This window comes from Salmo salar, chromosome ssa10, assembly GCF_905237065.1.
Source record: "Salmo salar chromosome ssa10, Ssal_v3.1, whole genome shotgun sequence".
NCBI lineage: Eukaryota > Metazoa > Chordata > Actinopteri > Salmoniformes > Salmonidae > Salmo > Salmo salar.
In genome coordinates, this window is record NC_059451.1 from 91,693,742 (window position 1) to 91,706,494 (window position 12,753).

Consider the following 12,753-nt stretch of genomic DNA (forward strand, 5'->3'; position numbering starts at 1 on the left):
TTGGCCTAACACATAAAGTGAGACCAGCGTACCGCTGGGGCTCTGGGACAGGGTCCACCAGGACAGTACACAGACGTGCACGCTTTGAGCTTTTGTAGACACCACCGTGATGAAGTGTCTGATCCGCATCACCACACGGGTGAACGTCCACCTGCGGATGATCAACCACTGCTACCGAGATGTGAAGGTACGCGTGCTGAGCCTGGGACCCCGGATGCTTGGCAAGGCCCTGGGCGTCCTGCCCCTCTACCCTGCCCTGACTGGGCAGGAGCCTGGCAGCCTCTCCCCCCTGCCTCCCCCCATCTTGCCTGGCACCCCTCTGCCCGACGGCTGGCCCCAGTCCAGCACCCCGACAGGTAACCTCATCATCATCGTCCTCCTGTAGTGTGTTACACAGTGACCAGCTCCCTGTGTGTTAATTCACTCCCACCTCATCAATGTTAACAGAATGGAAATGATGCCATGCCTTTGATGCCGTTGATGTCTGATCCTCTAAATCATATGGTCCTTGGAGGCCCTTTGTGAATGGAGTCTTTGGATCTATTTCTTGACCTCTTTGAGTTTCATCGGTTCATTTATCCTTCTGCTGGTTTAGAAGAAGTCTGAGTTTATGGGTCTTCTTATTCTGGTTGTAATGGTTGAGGCACAGACTAGTGAGGTGATACTGCTTTGTTGATGATTTGTGAATATGATTTGATTTTTATTTCAGGTAAATATTCAGGTTTATATTTTTTATGATATTTTGGCCTTTGGAGGATTTTGACTAGCTTTATGCAATGTCCTCTGGAAGATATATTGTGTAATGAAATGTCTATAGGTTGCATTTTGCAATCTGCCCTGCAACCAAGCATATCCTAGGATGTACTGAAGGAGATTACCAATGAGTAAAGATGGCCTCTCACTGCCACCCACTACAGAGGCATCCTGCTTTTGCTTTTGACAGGATCTCCGCAGTCAGCATGGCTTAACAGAGCTGGCCTAATTTTGAATGTTATATGGTTTTTGCGCATCTCTGAGTGATGTTCTATTGATTCCCGGGGTCATTTCATGTTTTCATGTCTATCTGAGCTATTTGCCATTCAAGAAGGCAGAAATACAGCTGGAATGTTTGAAACTCCTATGCCAATCGATAGAACATCACTCAGAATGGGAGATTCTTTCATTTAAAATATGCCTCATCATCAGGAGATGATATCCCTCTGCCTCTATGAAGGTGTAATATTTCTGCGGTGGCTGTCTGAGGAATGGAACAGTCAGCGCAAGCTCAACTCTTTCTCATCCGCAGTGACGTCTGTCCTGTAGCTCGTAAAAAGAGAATATATACACTGAACAAAAATATAAACTCAACATGTAAAGTGTTGGTCCCATGTTTCATGAGCTGAAACAAAAAATCCCAGAAATGTTCCATATGCACAAAAACCTTATTTCTCTCAAATGAGGAGTATTTTTGTCTGTAATAAAGCCAGTTTGTGGGGGAAAACTCATTCTGATTGTCTAGGCCTGCATCCCCAGTGGGTGGGTCTGGCTGCCAAGTGGGTGGGCCTATGCCATCCAAGACCAATCCATGGCTGCACCGCTGCCCAGTCATGTGAAATCCATAGATTAGGGCCTTGTGAATTTATTTCAATTGACTGATTTCCTTCTAAGAACTGGAACTCAGTAGAATCTTTTAAATTGTTGCATGTTGCATTTATATAATTTGTTCAGTATAGATACATTTGCATATCCTTTAGGTATAATGAAAAATGCTGCATTTGCTTTTTGTAGAGTAAGCATGCGATCACTGATGAGCTAGTGTAACGATGTGCGCTGAGAGTCGGGAAGCACGTTCAGGGAGTGTTTTAATAAATAAACAGAACATAATACAAAACAAGAAACACTAACAGCACACAGACATGAAACATGAAACAGAAACAATAACACCTGGGGAAGGAACAAAAAGGGAGTGACATATATAGGGAAGGTAATCAGGGAAGTGATGGAGTCCAGGTGAGTCTGATGACACACAGGTGCGCGTAACGATGATGACAGGTGTGCGCCATAACGAGCAGCCTGGTGACCTAGAGGCCGAAGAGGGAGCACACCTGACAGCTAGCAACCTTTAATGCATCCTAAAACTAACTCTAGGCTACCCCAGAGACCAGACTGTGTCAATAATTATTAGGAAAACATTTTTAAAAACTCTTGAGAAAGACCAAATGCTTTATGTGGGGTGTTTATTTATAATTACACATATCTTATTTATATTTATTTCTATGTTGTGGATTATGATATTCTCCCCCTGCTATTGTATGGACCTCACATTTTGTGGGAATTATAACTCCCTGCATGTAGGTTGAAATTAGCAATACTTAGTGAGTGTTATTATTGTCTGAAAGATAAACCTACCCACGGTGATCTTCAAGGTTTATATCTGGGAGGGCTCAGCGTGCTGTGGGACTAATGAACAAGCTGCTAATCAGTATGGAGAATGTGTTTCTTGAGCTCTCTGTCACTGGACATTCCCCACTCATCAGACCTTCATCTATAATAGATCAATGGTCCAGTCCAGAGTGATGTTCATATGATCCATCATTAAGCAAATGGATGGCATTATGTTACTGTATAAACACATTGATATCCACTCACATGGTTGAAACTTAATCTCTTATTAGGTGTTAGCACTGTAGTGTTGTGTACTGGAAATCCCCTCTGAGTCTGTTTCTCTCTCTCCACTGCCCTGGACAGGTCTGGAGTCGTTGCGTGACAGTGCCCACTCTACACCTGTGCGCTCTGTGTCCCATGGGGACTCCTTCATGCCGCGTTCCCGCAGCCTGGCCACGGACGCCAGCGAGGGCTCGGCGGTGATCTCTGATGAGGCCTACAGCCCCTCTGACAGCGTGCTGCCCACCCCCGTGGCAGAGCACAGCCTGGAGTTGGCCGTGGCACGCCAGGTCAACGGAGCCCCCTGCAGCATCAAGGAGGAGAAGGAGTCGGAGGCAGGCACCCCCTCGGTGGGGGATGCAGGCGACTTGTCAGACAGTAGAGCGACGGTAGAGGGTGCAGAGGGAGCCTCGCCGCTCAGTGAAGTGGAACAGGTGAATACGTTTGTTTTAAGTGTCCTCCGTTTGCTTCTTGTGACCATTGGACTCCTCTTTGTCTTGCTCTTCCTCCTCATCGTCCTCACTGAATCTGACCTTGACGTTGCATTTTTACGTGATATCCGCCAGACCCCCGAATTTGAGCAGTTCCATTACGAATACTTTTGTCCCCTCAGGCGGTGGTTTGCCTGCAAGCTCCGCTGGGCGGGCAGTTTGCTCATTAACAAATGAGAGAGAGCATGAGGCCGTAGAGTGCGTAAGCCCATTCGGGGTTAGAGAAGACGATTAAAGCTCCGGAGAGATGGAGGGCAGCCCCGTTCCAACCATGAACCCAGCTTCTCTCATGATACTCCCGCTGACATACATGTCGGACCACTCCTGGAATCACTGTGCCAGGAGTTTCTCTCTCTCCCTCCATTTTGAGTTACTCCCCCTTTTTTCCCCTTTACCGTTCGTTTGTTTTTACAAACCCAGAAGATTTTTTTTTTGTTGAATTTCAGGTCATTTCAGGTATTTTATTTTTTCAAAAAATATAAACGAAAAAATAAGAAACTGAAATTAAAGAAGTGAAGTATTTTTTAACAGGAACGAGACATTTTGTTGCAACGAATGAAAGTTGCCTACATTTACTATGTATTGTTTGGAAAATAAATTGCATTTGCATAGGGGAAGAATGTGATGCAAGGATATCAGGGAAGCCACCAAGTCATCGAAATGGTTCATAATGAAGTGAGATAAATACAGCTTTGAAAAGTGTTCAGTGAAGTAGACAGTCATGCCTTTTAAGATGAAGTAACATCCATCCCAAGCCATACATCTATAATGGTTTTCATTGATCAGAACACCTTAAATGAGGGAAGCTAGAGCGATGTGCATTGAGTCTGTCAAAGTGCAAGTGATTGAAATTGAGTAAGTCGGGATGATTACCAAATGCCTTTCATGAAGAAAAAAGTAGATGATATGAAGAACGTTTTGAATTTGTCGGATTGTTTTAAAGTTATACTTTAGTGGAAATACAATAGGTGTATAAAGTAGAAGCTGTGAAGTTGAAATCCGTTTTAAGTTTTTCTAAAGGATACAGTTAAATAAACCAGTGACCGTGGTGTTATGTGACCCCATAGTGTCAGTAACTGTTAGAAGTGCTGATGATCAACTTCTTGGAAACACTCACTAGCAACAATAGGACCAGTCTAGGTAGATTTGCAATACTCTTTAGGTTAAATACTTCAATACTTTTGAATGTGTGCATCTGTTTTGTCATATTTCTTAATTTTGTTTTATGTACATTTCTTGATTATGTTAAGATCTGATGAAATTGAAGATCTGTTGAAATGTATGATTTCTTTCAGTTCCATATCAACCTTGCTCTTAAGTTTGCGTATATTATACTATAATTAATTGTTAGTATAAGAATAACAATGATGTACTTTTTGTACAAAGTAGTTTGTTTCCTATTATATTGACAGTTTTTCCATGTATATTTTTAACAGAACTGAAATGATATTTTGTTATTGAAGATGAAATTATAATTTTTTTTAGCTGTGTTTCAAGTGAGGTCTGGCATTTATGGACATATATGAGAGGGGGTTGACTCAAAAACAGGGCTTTTATCCAGATCCACTCCGTATAGCTCACACCTCTCTCACTCCACCAGCATGCACACTTTTTAGTTGTCAAGACAACTATTTCAAATGCCCACTGTGGGCCAGGAAGGCACAACAGATGGTGGAGGAACAATACATATTGTCAAAGGTAGACTGGACTACAATACCAACAGAAAACATAGTACTCCAAAGACATGTTTTCATGCCTGTAAACATCACAATAAATGCAGATTGGTTAGTTGTTTTCCACAGTTTGAGAGGTGACTGTGCAGACTATTCTGTCTCATAGCTCAAGGGAGCAGTAATTCTGCTGTCATGGCCGATATTGGGTCAAATCTGTTTTTGTGGGGTTTCATCTCTACCTCCTCTACTGTACCTGGTCCAGGTATGAGTGTGTGTTGTGTGTCTGTATGTAGGAATGTAACACACTTCAAGCTGATAATGTGAAGTGTTGACAGATAAAAAATATGGTCTTATTTTTTTTAAAGTGAGAGAAAAAGAGAGAGATAACGATAAGATAAGAGAGATTGAAAGAAAGAGATTGAATGAGAAAGAGGTAGAGGTTCAATGGACGTCAAAATAAATGAGCACTGATGAGTCGACCAGCCTCACATGCAAGAGGCCGGTACGAGTATAATCAAAGGGGAATGCATATGTGACCACTTGGTGCTCGTGACTATTGGCTGCAGCCATTCTTGTTTTGGCCTGTTATTAAACACCATGTCCTCCACACAGCTGCTCCATGCTCTGATCCCCCAGCGGTGCTGTTGCCTGCTCTGCCCTGTTGAGCCCAGCCTGGGCCCATGTAACCAGAGCACTGCATCACCTGGCCCTGAGTGTAGTCTGTCCCCAGCAAGGAAGACACTGCAGCATATTTTTTTATTTTATTTCACCTTTATTTAACCAGGTAGGCTAGTTGAGAACAAGTTCTCATTTGCAACTGCGACCTGGCCAAGATAAAGCGTAGCAATTCGACACATACAACAACACAGAGTTACACATGGAATAAACAAAACAGTCAATAATACAAAAGAAAACAAAAAGTCTATATACAGTGAGTGCAAATGAGGTAAGTTAAGGCAATAAATAGGCCATGGTGGCGAAGTAATTACAATACAGCTGGAATGGTAGATGTGCAGAAGATGAATGTGCAAGTAGAGATACTGGGGTGCAAAGGAGCAAGATAAATAAATAAATACAGTATGGGGATGAGGTAGGTAGATAGATGGGCTGTTTACAGATGGGCTATGTACAGGTGCAGTGATCTGTGAGCTTCTCTGACAGCTGGTGCTTAAAGCTAGTGAGGGAGATATGAGTCTCCAAGCTTAAGAGATTTTTGCAGTTCGTTCCAGTCATTAGCAGCAGAGAACTGGAAGGAAAGGCGGCCAAATGAGGAGTTGGCTTTGGGGGTGACCAGTGAGATATACCTGCTGGAGTCCATGCTACGAGTGGGTGCTGCTATGGTGACCAGTGAGCTGAGATAAGGCGGGGCTTTACCTAGCAGAGACTTGAAGATAACCTGTAGCCAGTGGGTTTGGCGACGAGTTTGAAGCGAGGGCCAACCAACGAGAGCGTACAGGTCGCAATGGTGGGTAGTGTATGGGGCTTTGGTGACAAAACGGATGGCACTGGGATAGACTGCATCCAGTTTGTTGAGTAGAGTGTTGGAGGCTATTTTATAGATGACATCACCGAAGTCGAGGACCGGTAGGATGGTCAGTTTTACGAGGGTGTGTTTGGCAGCATGAGTGAAGGATGCTTTGTTGCGATATAGGAAGCCGGTTCTAGATTTAATTTTGGATTGGAGATGCTTAATGTGAGTCTGGAAGGAGAGTTTACAGTCTAACCAGACACCCAGGTATTTGTGGTTGTCCACGTATTCTAAGTCAGAGCTGTCCAGAGTAGTGATGCTGGACGGCGTGCAGGTGCGGGCAGTGATAGATTGAATAGCATGCATTTAGTTTTACCTGCGTTTCAGAGCAGTTGGAGGCTACGGAAGGAGAGTTGTATGGCATTGAAGCTTGTCTAGAGGTTAGTTAACACAGTGTCCAAAGAGGGGCCAGAAGTATACAGAATGGTGTCGTCTGCGTAGAGGTGGATCAGAGAATCACCAGCAGCAAGAGCAACATCATTGATGTATACAGAGAAGAGAGTCGGTCCGAGAATTGAACCCTGTGGCACACCCATAGAGACTGCCAGAGGTCCGGACAACAGGCCCTCCGATTTGACACACTGAACTCTATCAGAGAAATAGTTGGTAAACCAGGCAAGGCAATCATTTGAGAAACCAAGGCTGTCGAGTCTGCCAATAAGAATGTGGTGATTGACAGAGTCGAAAGCCTTGGCCAGGTCGATGAATACGGCTGCACAGTAATGTCTCTTATCGATGGCGGTTATGATGTCGTTTAGGACCTTGAGCGTGGCTGAGGTGCACCCATGACCAGCTCTGAAACCAGATTGCATAGCGGAGAAGGTACGGTGGGATTCGAAATGGTCAGTAATCTGTTTGTTAACTTGGCTTTCGAAGACCTTAGAAAGACAGGGTAGGATAGATATAGGTCTGTAGCAGTTTGGGTCTAGAGTGTCACCCCCTTTGAAGAGGGGGATGACCGCGGCCACTTTCCAATCTTTGGGAATCTCAGACGATACAAAAGAGAGGTTGAACAGGCTAGTAATAGGGCTTGCAACAATTTCGGCAGATCATTTTAGAAAGAGAGGGTCCAGATTGTCTAGCCCGGCTGATTTGTATGGGTCCAGATTTTGCAGCTCTTTCAGAACATCAGCTGACTGGATTTGGGTGAAGGAGAAATGGTGGGGGCTTTGGCGGGTTGCTGTGGAGGGTGCCGGGCAGTTGCCCGGGGTAGGGGTAGCCAGGTGGAAAGCATGGCCAGCCGTAGAGAAAGGCTTATTGAAATTATACCAGTCAGTGCTACGGCTGGGTGTTTACTGTGGTCCTAGACATTTCAGTTCTTAACCCTCCATCAACAGTGTGGATCCCAGACATCTGCGGTGTGAAATACCCATGTTTATGGCAGAGGTGTGCTAAAAGCAGCCCTTAGTAGCAAATCTGGTGCAGTAACAGTTACATACCATAGAAAGGCAGAAATTCCCGAGTCAAATATGCATGCTCCTTATGCTAGTGTATTATGCATGCACTTCCAATGAACAGCACACAAAGATAGAGGATGACTTGAAAGGTTGAATTTGTCTGTACCTAGATGGGGAGTGTTGATCCAGTATGCAAGATAACTGTACTTTTTTGTTATTTTATACATTCATATTTCCTATTTATAACTTGCCTAATGCTAAATACTGTAAAGGTCAACAAGACAGTTCCAGACAGTCTGTTAGTGTTACTTCTTAACGGTCAGGGAACTGGAAGAGCAAAAAGGTCAATTGATGGTTTATGTTCGTACACATTATCAGCATTATGCAGCTTTAATGTTCTTTCCAAGCACGCAACAATTAAGGCAGCATCATTCAATAAGCAATAATCAGTCAAATTGTAAGAGCAAATGGACATAGAAATGTAAACAGAAGTCTTACACTGGACATTGTGCTGTTTTTTGCAGTGTCAAAAATCAGTTGACTGTCATTGTATACTACATGGTCAAAAGTATGTGGACATCTCTTCAAATTAGTGGATTTGGCTATTTCATCCACACCCGTTGCTGACAGGTGTATAACATTGAGCACACAGCCATGCAATTTACTGTGAAGTGGAAACGTCTAGGAGCAATAACGGCTCAGCCGCGAAGTGGAAGGCAAGCTCACAGAACAGGACAGCCGAGTGCTGAAGCGTGTAGCACCTAAAAATCGTTTGTCCTTGGTTGCAACACTCACTACTGAGTTCGGCGCCATTGGACTCTGGAGCAGTGGAAATGCATTCTCTGGAGTGATGAATCACACTTCACCATCTGGCAGTCCGGTGGACTAATCTGGGTTTAGCAGATGCCAGGAGAACGCTACCTGCCCCAATGCATAATGCCAACTGTAAAGTTTGGTGGAGGAGAAATAATGGTCTGGGGCTGTTTTTCATGGTTCGGGGTAGGCCCCTTAGTTCCAGTGAAGGGAAATCTTAACGCTATGGCATACAATGATGTTCTAGACGATTCTGTGCTTTCAACTTTGTGGCAACAGATTGGGGAAGGTCCTTTCCTGTTTCAGCATGACAATGCCCCCGTGCACAAAGCGAGGTCCATACAGAAACGGTTAGTCGAGATCTGTGTGGAACAACTTGACTGGCCTGTACAGAGTCCTAACCTCAACCCCATCGAACACCTTTGGGATGAATTGGAACGGCGACTGCGAGCCAGGCCTAATTGCCCAACATCAGTGCCTGACTTCACTAATGCTCTTGTGGCTGAATGGAAGCAAGTCCCTGCAGCAATGTTCCAACATCTAGTGGAACGCATTCCCAGAAGACTGTAGGCTATTATAGCAGCAAAGAGGGGACCAACTCCATATTAATCCTCATGATTTTGGAATGAGATGTTCACATACTTTTGCCATGTAGTGTATTTACATTACAAACAAATTAGAGCTCATGGTACGCACCTTTTCCTTTTTTGATAAAAAACAGTAATAATGTAAAATGAAGTTTCATTATTCTTAGTATGTACCATATTTTATCAATGTTTTTTTCCTTCCATTGTTAAAGCTCTTATTTGGATGTTGGTCTTCAGCATCTTGTTCAACAGTACTTCATTGTGACTGAAGGGTCTTTCCCCGTGCCTGGAATCTTTAGTCCCTAACAGCTCTGCATTTTTAACAAAGGGGCAAATGAGTGAATGGACAAAGACAGATGCAGAGTACCCTCATAATGTATGGACTACCCTTTAATCTCACAGGCTTAAAGGGAAAACACTGTTTGCTATGTAGCTGTTAATGTAGGGTGGTGGTTACTGATCCCATGTGATGCTGTATGGTCGGCACTTTGTGTATCTGAGGGAAAGTTATGTAGTTCTGTATCCGTCTGAATCTATCTGTACAGGTACGTTGCCTCTGAAAAACCTTGAATCTGTACAGTACCTTTGGTCTGGTGATGTCATGTTTACATTCATTTCATTGATCTCTCCTGGGAACTGGCTTGTGTACTTGTTTGTCTGGTAGATGTTTCAGACTCTTGCTGGTAGTGTGTAAAACAGTAGGGGATTTCTGTTATCTTTGGACAACTGCCCTGGTTTACATATAGTATGTTGGCAATCATTATGGAAACCACAGACTAATAAATAACATTTATTGGCCATTACTCTGATTAAAGGAGGTACTAGATATTCTACATATGACAGTTTGCCAATGACATGAAGATTAAATAGTAAAGTGAAAAGTACAGCTTGAAAAATAACATGCCAGCAGATGAGCTAGTTTGAATGCAAAAGGTAAATGGCATTGAGCTGTCTTTTCCTGAAGGTCCCCTTTACTCCCACAGTAATACTACTTAACAAGTATAGGGCAGACAGAGCTACAGCTATAGAGCTGAGGGAGTTAATAGAACCAGTCATTATAATGTCACCTTGTTGTAATATGCTTCCGCCCCGTCGCCAGCTCTCAAGCAAACACTCACACAGCTGTGCATATACATGTAAATAAGTGTATATGCATAAGTGTCTGTAGATGTGTCTTATGTATCTTTCTCTCTCGAATAAAGGTTGCTGTTTATTTACGTAATATGAATATACAAATATGTGCCAAATCCAGTTCTTGTTCAGATCCATTCCGAATCCCATGTTTATACTGTAGAAAACCTTCTGTACAAAACAGTATACATTATTGTTTCTCTCTGATAGTCCCTTGTAACTGGTGCCATTCAACTATTCAAATTTGAAATAAACATTGAATAAACATTTAAAAATGGGCTTCTTGTGGTTTATGGCTCTTCAATGCAAATTCACACCATTTTTTTGAAAGCTCATTATATAGTGCCATCTACAGGGAACATCTACACATTCCATGCTTTTGGGGGAAATGGAAGTACAGTATTAAGTACGTGGTTCAAAACAAAATCGACACAATCTCCCATATTTACCTATTCCAGATGAAAACAGTTTAAAACAGTATCACTTAAGAATCATTTATGAGCCTTTATTAAAAGTGGAAAACTTCACGTCAGAATGGATAAGAAATACTGCTAAAGAAGCAAACAAACAGTGACAATCCAGTGAAAAAAACTAAGACTATTGAAGACACTGTACAGAAACACACATTGGTGCAACAGTTAAAATGAAAAGTAAATTGTAATCAAATTGAACCAAAGTTCTCTTAAATCCTGTACTAACTAGGAGTTTCCTTGCTACTCCAAAGTCCCTCTGTTAGACTCCAGGTATGGCCAGGAGTTATACTCCTACAGTACAGAGAAAGCTGGTTTGAGGAATGGCCGGCTGTTTGTTTGTGGTGTGGGGAGGGCCATAAAGCCGGGCCTCCTCCCCACTGTGCCTGCTGCTGAAGGCCTTGAGCCCCGCCCTGCTGCTGACCCACGTCCTGCTGCTGACCCCCGCCCTTTAGATCCACCTCTGGAGTTGGACCCTGTCCATGACCCATTGTTGCTGTACCCCCTACACCAAGAGACAGGAGTGAAGAGAATAAAACGGGTAAATGTAGATGCCAGAGAGTATTCTGAATTAAAGTCTGACATGAAATAACTCAAATATACAATTGCAAGTATATAGTATATCGCTAGTATTCATTTGGGAAAAAATACAAAAAACACATATGTATACACACACAAATAAATAAATAAATAAATAAATAAATAAATAAATAAATATATATATATATATACACATCTATATCTATATTAGTTGAAGTCGGCAGTTTACATACACCTTAGCCAAATACATTTAAATTCAGTTTAACAATTCCTGACATTTAATCCAAGTAAAAATTCTCTGTTTTAGGTCAGTTAGGATCACCACTTTATTTTAAGAATGTGAAATGTCAGAATAATAGAGAGTGATTTATTTAAGCTTTTATTTCTTTCATCACATTCCCAGTGGGTCAGAAGTTTACATACACTCAATTAGTATTTGTTAGCATTGCCTTTAAATTGTTTAAGTAGTCAAATGTTTCAAGTAGTCTTCCACAAGCTTCCCACAACAAGTTGGGTGAATTTTGGCCCATTCCTCCTGACAGAGCTGGTGTAACTGAGTCAGGTTTGTAGGCCTCTTTGCTCACACACGCCTTTTCAGTTCTGCCCAAAAATGTTCTATAGGATTGAGGTCAAGGTTTTGTGATGGCCACTCCAATACCTTGACTTTGTTGTCCTTAAGCCATTTTGCCACAACTTTGGAAGTATGCGTGGGGTCATTGTACATTTGGAAGACCCATTTGCGACCAAGCTTTAACTTCCTGACTGATGTCTTAAGATGTTGCTTCAATATATCCACATACATTTTCTTCCTCATGATGCCATCTATTTTGTGAAGTGCACCAGTCCCTCCTGCAGGAAAGCACACCCCACAACATGATGCTGCCACCCCCGTGCATCACGTTTGGGATGGTGTTCTTCGGCTTGCAAGCCTCCCCCCCTTTTCCTCCAAACATAACACTGGTCATTATGGCCAAACAGTTCTATTTTTGTTTCACCAGACCAGAGGACATTTCTCCAAAAAGTACTATCTTTGTTCCCCATGTGCAGTTGCAAACTGTAGTCTGGCTTTTTTATGGTGGTTTTGGAGCAATGGCTTCTTCCTTGCTGACTGGCCTTTCAGGTTATGTCGATATAGGAATCGTTTTACTGTGGATATAGATACTTTTGTTTCTGTTTCCTCCAGCATTGTCACTAGGTCCTTTGCTGTTGTTCTGGGATTGATTTGCACTTTTCGCACCAAAGTATGTTCATCTCTAGGAGACAGAACGCGTCTCCTTCCTGAGCGGTATGACGGCTGCGTGGTCCCATGGTGTTTATACTTGCGTACTATTGTTTGTACAGATGAACGTGGTACCTTCAGGCGTTTGGAAATTGCTCCCAAGGATGAACCAGACTTGTGGAGGTCTACAATTTCTTTTGAGATCATGGCTGATTTCTTTTGATTTTCCCATGATGTCAAGCAAAGAGGCACGGAGTTTGA

The 12,753-nt window shown here is 42.7% G+C and overlaps 2 protein-coding genes across 5 annotated transcripts in view; one reads left to right on the forward strand and one right to left on the reverse strand.

Moving 5' to 3' along the window:
• frmd5a (FERM domain containing 5a) overlaps window positions 1-5,758 on the forward strand; it is a 110,132-nt gene extending 104,374 nt beyond the window's left edge. For 2 of the 3 annotated variants that reach the window (XM_014124837.2, XM_014124838.2), the window contains exon 14: window positions 2,728-5,753. In XM_014124837.2, coding sequence (XP_013980312.1) covers window positions 2,728-3,311 — 584 coding nt within the window. In that variant the 3' untranslated portion in view covers window positions 3,312-5,753. Of the gene's footprint in view, window positions 1-2,727 lie in introns of all 3 variants that reach the window. The other variant, XM_014124840.2, reaches the window with a different exon arrangement.
• Window positions 5,759-10,752: 4,994 nt separating this feature from the next.
• blm (BLM RecQ like helicase) overlaps window positions 10,753-12,753 on the reverse strand; it is a 32,531-nt gene continuing 30,530 nt past the window's right edge. For both annotated transcript variants that reach the window (XM_014124836.2, XM_014124835.2), the window contains one exon: window positions 10,753-11,238. In XM_014124836.2, coding sequence (XP_013980311.1) covers window positions 11,028-11,238 — 211 coding nt within the window. In that variant the 3' untranslated portion in view covers window positions 10,753-11,027. The remainder of the gene's footprint in view (window positions 11,239-12,753) is intronic.